This window comes from Planococcus citri, chromosome 1 (genome assembly GCF_950023065.1).
Source record: "Planococcus citri chromosome 1, ihPlaCitr1.1, whole genome shotgun sequence".
In the NCBI taxonomy this organism is placed as follows: domain Eukaryota; kingdom Metazoa; phylum Arthropoda; class Insecta; order Hemiptera; family Pseudococcidae; genus Planococcus; species Planococcus citri.
Genome location: NC_088677.1, coordinates 56,034,665 through 56,049,720, shown reverse-complemented (window position 1 = coordinate 56,049,720; position 15,056 = coordinate 56,034,665). Strand labels below are relative to the sequence as shown.

The window sequence follows — 15,056 nt, the reverse complement described above, 5'->3', positions numbered from 1 at the left end:
AACTCAAAAAATTCATTGTTGTTCATTTTGATTTTTCAAAATAAATAAAAAGAAAAATAATTTTTTGTACCTACAGCTACAGCTGTTTTTTAATCCCTTCCTACCTTATTAGTTTGAATAAAGTAAGCTAGAAGCGCTATTTACTGTTTCTTTTTTGTATTTTTTTCCTGGCTCCATGACCCAATCCAAAATTTTCGAACATTTTTTTGTCGTGTTTTTCTAATTAGAAGGGTATCGAAAATGATGTTATAGAATTTTACAGGGTAAAAAGGTGACGTTAATTTTGTTCTCAATTTATTTTATACGAAATTAATTTCAAATTGGATTACTACAACCTACGCAGCAACCAATCTCAACAGTAAGTATCTAGTTTTTCTGGCACAAAATTAGAAAGTTTCAATGGCGTCTTTCTATTTTGTAACCCTTTTGAAGTTTCATATTCAACAAAGTAAGATAGAAAACGTGCTTATTGTAGTTTACATTGTGCACGATAATTCGGTACCATGACTTATAATGGATATTTTATCGATATATTTTCGATACGTCAAATGTGTAGTAGCTAAATGTTTGTTTGTGTTCAATATTAATCCATTCAAGGTAGATTGTTCGTTACTTTTTTCTATTAAATTCCGTTTACATAGTCATACTATTTTGATTCGTTGTGAAATAACGTTTTCGTTGAATTGTACTTTTGACGATGTTCTATTTTCAATCTATCCTAATCTATCATTTAGGTAGCATTTCTTGATTCTGATACTTCAATTGATTTTATTTACAGATGCCTAAAGGTAGAAAACGCGGCCATTCGTACAGTTCTAACGAATCTCGTTCTCGTACACGTTCAAGATCTAGAAGATCACACTCTCGATCTTATGGCCGAGAACATCCTGTGAAAAAAGGATATTATGACTCATACGAGAGCAGTCCCAGATATAAGGGTTCTTACAGGTAAATATGCCATTTTATTTCGCTTGTAACGTCGCTGTAACCGAGTTCTCAGTTTTGTTTACCTCTTTGTATCCGATTTATTCATGAAAAATTGTTTTCTTGAGTATAATTTCCGATAGATTGTCTATACGTTATTGATTCCTTTGGCTATGCGCAGAAGTACATGTGTAAAATTGAGTAGTTCAACTGTCATTCAGTTTTTAAATTTTTCAGTCTTCTATTCATTATTGATTTTAACTGGCCTTGCTCAACTAACTTTGCAGTTGAGAAGCGATAATTGCTAGGATTGAAGGAATGTTTTCCTATAAGTATTAACTACTTCCATATGGTAATCCATTATGAATCCTCACGAGAGACTAAAATATCAGCAGTTTTTAATATTTTGAAATAGAACAGCCAGAACAGAAGAATGTTTTTACGTACGAATGTTTGAAAATGAAATTAAAAGTTTAAAACCATAGCAATGATATAGAAACGACCGTCTACTTTTTCGTCTTGTGTATTTATGCACTTGTAAGCTTTTTTTCCCCTCAGTAGTGGAACTGAACTGATTTATAATTGAAGATATTCTTTTCATTGAGAACAGTTCCATCTGTGTTCTAAAAAGGCTCTTTTAGTCTTTTTTTTAATAATCAGCTGTCATGCTACTCTCAAGTCCATTTGTATCTCTTTTTTCTTATCCGCTTCACTGTCCAATGTTTACACTAGTTCACATGTTCTGTTAGCCATATCAATTCTCAAGTTTTAGTTTCTCTAGTTCTGAAACGTCAATATGCGTAAACCGCCAAGTTTTACGTATTCAATGACCGATTACAGCTTTTTATCACCTCTTTGTTTCCGTCCGTTATCATGAAAGCAAGAAACCACTGTTGTATTTATTCCGCAACCTGTATTAGAATTCGATGCACGTGCGCGCGCATGATTCGGTTCATACAACGCTCGCTGATTTGGTTTTGGAGATTCGAGTAAAGCAAAGGTGAACGTCTGGTTGACTTTTTATCTACAACACTACGTAGTGCAGGTTGATCGTGATCTATTCGCGTTCACGTATCAGCTGATAAATATCAGTGATATGGAGAAGTTCGCGTAAAAGTGGTGATTTTCAATGAGAAGAAAGAAAAAGAAAAAGTTCATCGGGTTAATGATCCATCGAATTTTATCAACTGGATTCTGTTAATTTATGAGCCAAGTATCTGAGATGCCAACCACGTGCAAGTAAATGAAAAAAATGATTTATTTATAATCTTTCGAAGTTTGTGAAAATATTTTCTAGACGTTGAGTCATTTTTTTGTTACGTTTTTGATGGTTTTTTTGTAGATAGTAACTTCTACATTATTTTGTGTCTCAAATTTTTTCTCTCTAAAATTGTAAACCAGCCTATCTGACAGATTCGTGAATTAATTAAATAGCGAGGCTAACTTGAATCTTGCGAAATTTTTCTATTTTTTAGATGTTCTGCTTGTCTTACGTAAACTCTTATTACTCATTTTGTGACTTCCTGAAGCTGTTTTAATGTAGATTTTTATGGCTGCTCGTGATAAAATAATCATGTCCGATATTTTTTCTATTACTCGTAATCGTAAAAACAATTTTCAAGCTTCGTCTCATCAACTCTATGAATTTTCGTCGCGCATATTGCATTTCCTAACATTCAGAAGTGCCGTTTGTTCGTCGTATTAGAAGATCTGCTTTGTTCAAATTGGAAAAGCGTGAAAAATCGAAACGAAAGTATAAAGGGAAATTATTACTTTATTCGTAAATTAGTCTATCTAAAAAGTAGGAAATCGAGTATTGAGAAGTGTGCTGATTGTTGATTTATGAATAATTTCGTTCATTAATTTGTAATTAGGTGAAAATTCAGGTCATGTAAATCTTATCGTCAATTTGTATTTGATAATAGGAGAATTATACAGTTGTTTCTTTTTTCTTCGTTACCTATTTAAACTTTCATTAGTTGCCATATGCTTGGTATTGATGGAAAAATAAATCTAACGAATGAAAGTGATAACCTTATCGAGAGATGCCAGTATGAACTTGAACATTCCATGTTCAGAGAGTAAAAAAAAAAAAAAAAACAGAGAAAGATTCAGTCGTACAGAGTCCATATCTTAATCATATGCTTACCTTGAGATTTTACTAGTAAGATCGTTTAGTTCTGATTTAAAACAAAGGTGGAAAAGCTTGATATCAGTAATTCAGTTTTGAAAGTGAACGATTAAGAGGGGAAGGGATCATTTCACAGACTTGGACTATCTCTCGATTTCAGCGATCTTTCAAATTTGGAGAAATCTGGTCATTTTTGTGATGAATTTGCTTAAAGTTTGATGGTTTTTTTTCGTCTCCGAAACATGAATCATTCATTCATTCGTGATATTTTTTGATATTTCGGATTTTTCTTCTCATCAAGCGAACTTCACGATTGTTGCACTGATAGATGTAATTTTGTCCATCTTATTCATTCCAATTTTTTACAATTACATACATCGATGCTTCTGATGAATGAATGAGTTTCTGCGAGTTTCATTATAGGGTTACGAGTTGAATCAAAATACTTCTTTGTTCTTATTTCATTTCCCTGGGCAAGTTGGCTCGTTAGTCGTTTGTCTTGTAGAATGATCTCATTTTCCAAATTCCTAGCCTTCGTTGTGGAATGGTAGCAGAGCGTGGTTTCAATTTCAACCAGTTTGCCAATAAACGTTGACTTGATCAACAGAGTATTGCTGTCGAAATTCCATCATCATTCTGCCACCAGATTTAGAATTCGAAAATTATTCGATGATTATTGGCTGAATTTTCGAAATGGTAGCAGAACGTGGTTTCGATTTTGACATTGCTGTTTAAACCTCACCCTCCCTCTTTCTCCAGATTTGAAATTTCAAAAATGCAGCGCTTGTCGACTGAATTTGCAAAACAGTAGCAGAGCGTGGTTTCGATCTCGACTTTAAAGACACGGTGTAGCTGTGAGACCCCTCCCCCACACATTTTGATTTTGAAAATGCAATAATTTCTTCTTTGTGTTTTCTTTTCCTTCAATACCTTTGTGCCAGTTAAGCATATAACTTACGTTTTCTCGTGAGAAGAAAAAACAAAAAGAAGGAAGGAAACGATACGACTGTGTCATCAACTATACGACGACGACAACTCGGAAAATGTCAAATCCGAGCTTATTATCCGCAATGTACATTCTGACACGGGAGATATTTGAAAAGAGAGTCATTTACTTTCCGTATAAGGCGGCTTCTAGACAATATTATACGTATACGGTGTGTCCTTGAAGTACGACATCTCTTGTACGTAATATTATATTAACTATGTGATTAATAACGATACGTGATGATTTTTTTTTCGCGTCCGTTGGTTCTTTTTTCTATCTCTCGCGTTGTTGATCTTTCTTCTGCGCTATTTACCCTGGCAACGGATTGAAAATAACGCGAGAGCTCGAATTGTGTTGCGGTTGATAAGAATGATTAACTGTTAGCTTGAACAGGTTAGCTTATCTATCGAATTACAGACAGGTATGGGCTCGTGTGGCATGGAAGTGGGCTCGCGGGTTTTTTGTGTTTGCGATATGGTTATCGTCAATTGAATGCGAGAATTAACGATGTTCTGGGTTCTTTGTTATTATTATTATGGTCTTATTACACACGAGGTTTAGGAAATATTTGTACTACATAGTGTCCGTGTATGTGTAGAAGAAAGAAAACTCTGGGTGGTGATGGATATTACTGTATCAAGGTGCACCATATGCACGTACATAAGTATTACGTAGTACCTAGGTACTATACGTATGTCTATGTGTATGTAAGTCGAGATTATTTAGCGAACGATTCATTTAATCGAGGTAATGTGGTCGTTTAGTGAGGCACTTATCGATAAAATAGGTACATAAACAACGATAAGCGAAGAAGGTATCAGTTGCACGTCGTCGTATCGTTGGTAATTAGGTATCTAACTATCTACGTGTGTGCTATCGAAGTTGTAAATTGAATTGATGGGTGATTGAAGGATATGTGTAATTTTTTAATTGATTTCGAAAGTATTGGAAAATTGCGTTTTTTAGGGTAACGATTTCCTTATCAACTTCAACTTTTTTATTTAGAGTGTTTAAAATTTTTGAAAATTGAAAAAAAAAGTAGAAATAATTTATTAATTGAAGTATTTTTCGAACAGAGAAAACTTCATCAGTAAAATCAAATAAGGTGCTTGAAATAACATTATGAATCATAATATGGAAGGTATTTCAATTGGGCTCACGTCAGTATATCGACAAAATATCGACCGTGGTATTTCCGGAAGATGGTTAAAGAGTTGATGTGAGTGTCTGAATGGCGTCCATTTTTGAAATAGAGGGGATTGTGAACAGGTTAATTTTTCAGAGAAAAGGGTATCAACCCTGCCTGATGGAACTGGTGTGACTGAAATATTCGCAGACAATTTTATGTTGATTTTTAGAAAATTTTGTCAAACCAAAATCAAAGAATTTTGTAAAAAAAAATTCAACTGCGTAACTCGTTTACCTACTGGGAAATTTTTGAAATCAACGTATGTTCCTCTTGAATTTTTTCCCTGAAAAATTGAAATGAATGTTTCAGTTATGTTTGAAGTTCATGAGTTTTTGGAGGGAGGGAGGGATGGAGCAGTTGGAGTGCCCCAAAATACTTAAACACAGTATTTTTTCCATTTTCGAACTTTTGCTACCGCATTGATTTTTTTAAATTTCAAACTAGATTAGATGGGAGGTTTTTAAATTAAAATTTTTGGGAAAACTTACAAAAATTGGCCTATAAAATTTTAAATTTTTTGATCTATGTATTGAAACATGTAAGTACTCTGATTTATGGCACGAAAGATTGTAGGAGGGGAGGGGGCTCAAATGCTCTCAATTTTTTTTCGGTTTTTTGAGTGTGGGAGGGGGGGGGTACGACACATGTTTGAATGTGAATAAAATTTTCAAATTTTGGGACATTTCAAACACCCTCTCCCTCCACGGGACTCATTGCAGGTCTCAAATGTCGTCACTGTGTTCAAAGATTTTCCATATTCTCCATTCCAGTTATTTTTTGATGATTAAAATATTGCCAAATGAAACGATTTTTTTCTCTGTTTTTATAATTTTCGACTTGCGTGAATGCCCGCAATTGATGTCGTAAGGATTTCAGCTTCCCTCCCTCTTTCTCTTTTACATACTTTCATTCTTCGTATTCTAATTTTCATTATTTTTCGCTCGAAAAGTGATAAATGATTATATTATGACATTACGTCGTCGTCGATCTGTGCCTCGTGTAGCGTTTCAAGTTACGAGTATAACTGAATCGCGACGCGATGCCGAAAGTGGAATTTTTCTATCTATCTTGGTGATGTTGACGACGACGTCGACTTATTGCACGGTTTAACGCGTACTGTAGTTTGATTTTGTGCTAAGTCTTGGCGTAAATTGTCATCAGTCTGAGAGAGAGAAGCTGATAACTCGAGGCTAAAGTTACTCGCTAGCACTTTTACTCGCACATCCAATCCAATAACTCGATTGCCTGTAATAGCTAAAAGTATGAGTAAATCCAGCGACTAGGAACGGAGATTTGATGCCGAAGAGATCGCGTAACGTGAAAATAGGCGAGAAAAAAAGAAACACGTCCGAGTGAACTGTAACGTTACATAGTCATTGTTGTTCTGTGTGCAGAACCAATCGCTCTTTCGGTATGACTGATAACAGCATAATGTACCCGAAAGCATAGAATTCGTTTTGAAATATTTTCGCGCTATAAGATAGCAGGTTAATGTGGTCTATGAAGAGACAACGACGACGACGTCTTGTGTAACGGTCATTGGAAATCCGCTCGGTGTTGATGGACGACGGCGAAAAACAAGCCAACGTACGAGATGAGTTTTCTTTCTGTCGTCATCGCGGCGGTCTTGCGTTCTGGTCGTTTTCTAGGAAAACTCTTTCCAATAATCAGATTTTGTAGCCGAAGGAAAATACGATGGTTTTTCTATTTGTGTGGTCGAGCATTAATAACTTGTTGTTGGATGATCTATGTATTTTTCTGTTTGGGAGATTTCAGATTTTCCATCAAGGGTACAGTCGACTGTTTTCGAAAAAGGCCTGTTCATGCCAGTCTTCAATTTGGTTTCAGAACTCCCTGCCTCCGCCCTTCATCACACCCTTCAGCAGTTGATTAAGATGAGTGTATTCTCGTCACGTCGTGAGATGTGGATATTATCCCTGTACCCTGTCTGTCACTTTCTCACATTGTATCCATTTCCTCCTCATCTTCTTCGATGATGTTCCGTTACCGGTACAGGTTTTCATGTAGGTTTAGTCATTTTAGAATAGGGGTTATTCAACCTAATAGGGTTGAGGAATAAGTCACCATATTGTACTTACTTACATTGTAGGTTCTTACAATATCAAGTAGGTTATGTCAACTGGTTACAGCGACTTTTCAGTGGGTTCTTTTCTAAGGCTTATACTTATCGATCCGTATAAATGATAAGTATATCGTTAAGTCACACGTAGACGAGAACAACTGCTGATTTTTTTTGTTTCTTTTTTCCCTTTTTTTTTCCGCACCTTTTTTTTCACGTGTAGTACTGAACGTAATCAACGATCTAGATTCCATGAACGCGGTACAAGCGCCGAACGCCGTTATAAACGTAGCAACCGTAGATCTCCGACGTCGAGTGTGCATCGGCGTCAACATCAACATCATCACCATAATCATAGTACCAATCATAGTACGAACCATAGTACGACGCATCGTCATCGTCATCGCGATCGCGATCATCATCGTCATAAACATCGTCGAAGTTCATCCGATCGAACGGAAGAGAAGTCGCCGTACATTAGCAATCACGTGAGTACGAGTTGATTAATCTTTTTTATTTACGAGTTGAGGTATTTCTTCCCCCCCTTTTTTTTTTGTTTTCAATTCTCAACCATAAGTTTCGGATTTAGTATAATAGATTCCTGAATAATAATTACTGTTTTGACTAAAATTATACAACAGGTATGTGAAGTGAGAAAATATCGTCGATTAAATGCTATCATCAAATGGTTTGCCTATCTTGGTGCCAAAATCGTATTATTTTTTACTTAGTATAATACGAGTACAAGAAGCGTAAATTCTAATTCGGGAATTACGTTGCAAAAACGACTTACCGTTTGGTATTTCTCTCTTTTTTTATTTTTTTGGGATGTATATTCGCGACGACGAAACAGTCGGATGAACACGCGCGAATACAGGTAGATTATGCTATTTTTACGTGGAATTTCCTTCTTTTTTACGAACGAGTTAATTGCCCGTTACGTTACACTTGTGTAACGTCATAGATGCCGAGAGACAGATGATCGGTATTTTAAGATGCGATGACAAATGTCAGAATTTGTTTCTTTTTTTTTTTCGTCTTCGACGAATTCGCGTGCTACGAATTCCTCGCTGTGCTACTGAGTCTGATGATGCGCCGTCAAGTGAAATGCAATCGAATTGGATGTGGAGGAGGTGCAGGTGGTGGTGACATGACGACGCGACGGCCTTGTCAGGTCGTCGGTATTAGTGTTGGATGCTGAATTGATCGAATTATTGGCGAGATTTAAGGCGACTTGTTTTAATTAGAGATGAGCTGCGCGATCTCATTTCATTGCTAGAAGCCAGAATTCAGTCTTTTTTTTGAGGTCGCGACGAACGTAAACTGATATTGCGAATGTGCAGGGTCCTTCGAATGGTGAATCGGTGACAGAATTATTACTAGAGATTGAAACCGTATGATTGATTAGAGTGGTCTTTTTGTAAAGTATGAAAAATTTCGATTGGTAAAATGTTTAGAGAAGAGAGGCGATACCGAGAGTGCAGTATGAGCAGTTTTGTGGACAGAAATGTCGTTAGAGTAGTCCTTGACACGCTTTTTGGGGTATCTTCAAAAAAAAAAAAAGATGGAATAGTGAAGGAGGGCTAATTAAATCTCTCAATTTTACTTGAAATCTGTTTGGGTGAGAAAGACGTACGAATGAGTTCTATTGCATGTTCCAGGTCTGGTTTTTCTAATATTTTAAAGTGGAGTGAGTTCGATGGTGAAATTGGATTGTAACACTATGTGTAATGTACGAGCTATGATTTATCGTGCTGGTAAAAACGTTTCAAATAATGAACAAAAAAATTTCGCAATTTTCAGCATTATAAATGCGGAAAGAATCGCGTGCGATGGCTAATGCAAAAAGTGATCGACAAACGAGAAGAATTCGCGCGTGTAAATTTTTCTCGTAGCACAGTCGAGCAAAATTGTTCGAATACCGAGAAGTTCTCATTCTTTTGATCCATTATAACGTTTCGATGGTGTAAAAATAATCGATAATTTTTAATGGACTTACTGGCGACTAGTGTTTTGGCGTTGAAAATTTTTTCATCAGAAAGAATTGCAATTTTAGACATTTCTGTAATAATTCTTGCTCGTTGATATTTCGTTAATGGATTGGAAAATGTAGCCATATCATTTCATAGAAGCTAATGATTGACAAGTGGTTTAGTAAGCTGGAGATTTTTCGATTTGGTGCAAGATGAGTTTAGCTGTAGAGTATTTTACTGAAATCAAAATCTCTTTTGTTGATTTTTTTTGGTGGCAGAAACTTAACCGTAACTGTAGCGTCAACGTGACGATAACGTTATCTTATTGAGAATCAAAAACGTTACCTCAACATAGCCGTGACAAAAACGTTTCCATAACGGCAGTGTTGTCAGTTTAAAACAGTACCGTATGTTTAAAACGTTTAAAACAGTGTTTTAAACGTCGAGAAAAAAACAGACAGTGTTTAAAACAAAATTCTGTTTAAAATGGTTTTTTTCGTTTTAAACAAGTTTTTTTGTTCAACTCCGATTTCCTAAAAAAAACACGTTTTTTTTTCAATTTCTCGTTGAAAAAGTTGTGAAATTGAAGGAACTGAATTTTTAGATTTTCATTCTTCTTCCTATACTTTTTTTTAAAGGCAAATTTTGTGTTTTGATTTCAATTTTTCAATATTCCTTGAGCCTTATAGCAATTTTATGACGTCACATCTTAAAAGTTGATGACTGGATAACGTATATTTGAAAAACTGAATCCAAAGCAAATGAATTTGTGTTAAAAACGTGTTTAAAACACATTTTAAACACGTTTAAAACACGTTTAAAACAAATGAGAATCCAGCAGTTTAAAACTCTGTTTTAAACGAAAAAAACGTTTTAAACAAAAAAAACCGTTTGTTTTGTCTTTTTTAAAAAAAACCGTTTTTTTTCCAACACTGCATAACGGAAACGTAACTGTGGCGATGATGTCACTTCATATTGAGGACTGAAATAGTGAAAAACGTCTGGTTTTCCAAGAGTTTGATTGAAATTCACCATTACCACAGCAAAAATGTTATAGTATTGAAATTTTCGAAATAACTAAAACGTGAACATAACGTTATTTTGGCAAAACGTTGTTGTTGCCATAATGTCGATTTCACTTCTTCTGTAACGTAACATAATGTTAACGAAGTTATGTATTCCATAACGGAAACAATATTGTTACCCTTCAGTAACGGAAACGTAACGATAACGTTACCTGCTTTGAAAATATATTATCAGCGAAATTTTATCATCTTGACTGGCGGTTTTGATTCTGTTGAGAAGTTGAGCCATTTTGTGTAATATAACCGTACCGTAGCTGAATCGGAAACGTAACTAGAACATCTCTCTTGAAAATATGTTATGGCTTTTTGACTATTCAAATGAAATCACGCTTACTTTTTGTTAGCAGAAACAACTCTTTGATAGTGTGACGAAAATCTAGTCCCAATACTGCTGTAACCAATACCACTACCGTAACCGTAACGGAAACTCTATTTTAGCTCTTCACTGTAGAAAGAACATGATTGAAGTCTGATCAGACCACTCTCAGAAAACTTGGTAATTTTTTCAAAAACGTAACCGAAACGGTACCTCAACATGAAAACATTGCGCGAACTGATTCATCGTTCTTCTGCCAATTTGATTAACCGGTATTTTGATCTTTCCTCCCCCTCCTCGCCTCTTCTGCTTATAGGTAAACTCATTTTGACGAGAGAGAAGAATATAGAACTCATTTATTGCCGAGCAAAAGCTTCCCTCCTTTGCGTTCTGCCTATCTCACACGTGCAATAAATTAGAAAAGGAATAAAAGAAGAAGCGGAGAAGGGGAGAAGACTACGTAAAACGACTTTGAACGCGTATGCCGTTAGAATTACCGAGACAAATGATAATTTAGTAAACGAAATTTCGTAGTATGTTGATATTGAAATTGAGCCAAATAATGTAAGATGCTGTGTAGATGGAATTTGCGCGATGGATTCGAGGTGGCTGTGAGTCTAGAAGGGGGGTTTATATAAAGGGTCATTATATACGTATCTACGTACGTATGTAATGTACTGTGTACGTCGCTGGTTTGGATATGTGTTACATATTATAGTACGTATGTTGTTGTGGTGGTATTCCCTTAAAATAGCTCATTTTTCGACGACTGCAGTGGCAGCGCGCGGGGTCGTGCAGTATTATTCGTAGAAGAATATCAACGATAAGATTGAGAAAGAGACCGGATCGGAGGTCGGAAGAAATGCAGAAGAGGTGGTGAGAGAGAGGAGTACCTAACAGTTTGTGGTGAAAATGTACTGGGACTCTAATGTATTAATAACCCGAGTAGAGGAGACTAGAGAGTATGAAACGGAGTACTTTCGGACTTGTGTGTGTAGGATATAATATGGCGGATCGGCGATTGGCCGAGAGTTTAATATACGCGAATGGACGGATCGAGTGTGCGAGGTATGTAGCTGTTTTTTCATTGATGGCGGAGGCTTAAGGCGACCCAGCCCGGCCCGTCTTGGCCGTTGGTCCGCAGCACAGCACGCGGTGAAGTGCAGGCTAGCTATACGCTACAGATGGTTGGATCGTGTGCGTGCGTCTCTTGTGGCGTTCGTGTGCTTGCATATGTATGGTTGTGGTGTGGTAGCGAAGAGAAATGGCGTTTTGGTCGTCAGACACATGCACACACGTGCGTGTTAATTGCACATAGTACGACGAATATATTCGGTCGAAGTTACGCTGGTAAGAAGAATGATGACGACGATGACGAAAACGTCGTTATGTAGTGTTGCGTTTTAAAAATTTTAATGTCGAAGAAAAAAAATGTAAGACAAGAAAAAGCGAAGAAAAATTGAAAAACGAGACGCGTAGATAATTCGTTTTGTTGTTTTTACGTCTCGAGGTTGGTTAATCGAAGAAATTCGCGCGCGGGACGAGGCAGTAATTGTTGTGTCCGGTGTTCGGTGTGTGGTGTCTTGGTCTCCGTTGGTTGTGCCGTCTCCTCTCAGCGAATCAGCAGTGTGGTGCGATCGATCGACGGTCGATCGATCAATCAGTGAGTGGTGCGCGTGAATCGTGCAGCGACCAGATGATTATAATGCGGCTCGTCGATACCAAAATCATCGATGGTGACAATCGGAGGTTGTGCGAGCATGTTCATGTGCCAGCGGCAGTATCCGCATTATTCCAAGTATCGGTCATCCGGCGGCGGACCAGCAGACCGTCGCCATTCGCCCGTCAACTGCACCACTGCGGCCGCCGCCGGAGGATCATGCAGTAGCGTGGCGACCAGCGCAACTACTACCACCAACGAAGACGTCGAATCACCGTCGGCAGGCACGACAACCGAGTGCTCGTCGTCGTTATCGGGATGTTTGGGCAATGTAATCGGCGGCAGAGGTGGCAGCGCCAAATGCCCCGAAAAGAAATCCACTTTCGGCTCCGGTATCGTTTCGCTGAGTGCGAATACAACCCCGTGCCATTCGGAGACCCGATCGAATGGCCAAAGTGCAGGCGGATTCCGTAGACGGCAGCGAAGACGCAGAAGACCCGTGTATTTTGGCGGTAACGGCGTCACCATTGTTGCCGGAACGATTTCCTCGTCTATTGCCAGCGCATCGCCGGATTGCCGAGCCGATAGCAATGCTGCCGAAGGAGCCAGAAGAAGGAGACCGGTACAGCCGTGGCATATTCGCCAGCAAGCCGCCGCTAGGATTTCAGAGGTGCGCTATCAGATGTCGAATTTATCTACCACGTACGGTAATGGCGCTCAGCATCCGGTTACCATGGTCGATTCGTCTTGGTGGCCGGTCACTCAGCCCGTCTCTGTATGTATACACTACTAAGCAGTCGTGTACAAGATGTAAAAAGCTTACTACTACTACTACGCGTTCGTATTACTAATAGCACGTCTTCGCTGCGCTGATTACAACGAGCTTTAGCTTCGCAAGTGTAAAAATGTGAAACGAGAGACTAGTGTGTTGAGCAAGGGTTTGTTTGTATAAAGTGCAGACGAGAGATCATCGTTGTTTTGATGAAGAATTATAGTCGTAGGTGTAATTTTGGCTTGGAGTGATTCATGTTTTTTTCAGTACTGTACAGGTATTTGAAAATCGGAAATTTGGTCGATGGATGTTGAAGCCTGTAGGATTATGAAAAAGACGCACATTCAGGAAGGACTTTGAATAGTTAGATCTACAGAAATCGAATTGGTCAATTTTTCGTTCAATTTTTGATGAATAGGAGGAGGGTAGAAGGCGGACGAAATTTTGATTTTGGTCGTGTAAATAAAGCGTCAATTTGATGCGATGCCTGTCTGCCTTTTTTCGTTTTCGATGAAAGCGTTTAATTTTTCTGGGAAAATTTTACAATCATCTTTCCAGCTGGCTCGTGAAATTTAACGATGATTATAAATTGTACCCTTGACACGAATTTCGCCAATTTTAGTGCCGTTATTACGCGTAATAAAGTTTTCGCCAATGTCAAGAAGTAATTTGGTGTTACGCCCAAAATTGCTCTTTATCAGTTTTGTAATTTTCATCTCTCTTTGAAGATTCTTTGTAGGTGAATTCGGATTTTTTTTGAATGTTACTTTAATGTTACCTGTGTTTTTGAAAAAATCTGAGATAGTTGATTAAAAAATGACTCAAAACTAGAACGAGGGTTTTTTAAAATTGAACCAAAATGAAATCAAATTTCTGTCTTGTACGATTTGAAATTGCGTTGATGTTCCTGTTCAATATCAACAATAAATGTGAACATTTACCAACCCTCCGAGTATTCGACATAGATGAAATATTTCTGCGAGTAGTTCTAGTTCTGGATATTCGTGCCATTCTCCGGTTTTCAAATATTTCGCCACACTTCTTAAAATTTGAAAAAAATTGCTGAATAATCAGTCATGTTTCATTTCATTTGTTGATTCAACTTTTCAACGTGATGAGATGATCGCCTTTCCTTTCATGGGAATGTTGAAAAATTATGTTTTTCCTAAATTTATTTCATTAGCAGGAACATGCGAAGATTTTGGTTTCATAAATTCGTACTCTCTGCCCCCCCCCCCTTGAAGACTGAGCAGTTTTTATTCTTCAGTAATGTTGAGCTTGAATGTTGACTCGATCTTGGGCCTCGTGTATAGAAAAAAAAAGTGTCCGCTCCCCACACTCTTGAAGGGTTCCGAAAAGAATTGCGATGTTTTACCTTTAGATCCTCTGAGAACAGAACAGAGCCTTCGTGAAAATGTAGTCGAACGATGTCGATCCACTCGTGGAAAGTGCCGATGTTCGATAACTACTACGTTGACGAGTATCACAGAATCCCAATACACTGACATCATTCTGAGGGCAGAACGCGACTCATAGGTTAATTATGATAAACGGGCATGCTTGTAAACACGGCGCTGGCGCAGCTCAACGTAATTCTGCGGCAGTTGGGGCAGCAAGGACATGACTTCTCACTGATTGATTTGTGATCAACAATGGCAATGATATGTGAAAACGGCCAGCAACGATGACGCGGCGTAGAGGAAGCTACGTGTAGTAATACATCTACATACCATACACATTACATATATGTATATTATGCTGATAAAGATGTGACATTGGCTCTATACAGCTGAGGTGGTGGCGATGGTGGTGGCGAAGACAACGACGCAAATGATACGACGATGTGATAAGAGTTGACATAGCGACCACGATGTCGCAGCTGCCCCTGCGCCAAAATTACGCGAAGGGTAAAGTCGGGTAATTACGATAGCGATTTAC

General features: G+C 37.8%; 1 protein-coding gene across 1 annotated transcript; it reads left to right on the top strand.

Annotated features, from left to right (window-relative positions):
- Positions 1-513: 513 nt before the first annotated feature.
- Positions 514-8,712, top strand: LOC135835384 (cyclin-L1-like). The gene is made up of 4 exons (XM_065349622.1): positions 514-597; positions 779-948; positions 7,560-7,800; positions 8,656-8,712. The coding sequence occupies exons 1-4, from the start codon at positions 514-516 to the stop codon at positions 8,710-8,712; spliced, it is 552 nt and encodes a 183-aa protein (XP_065205694.1).
- The last annotated feature ends 6,344 nt before the right edge of the window (positions 8,713-15,056 follow it).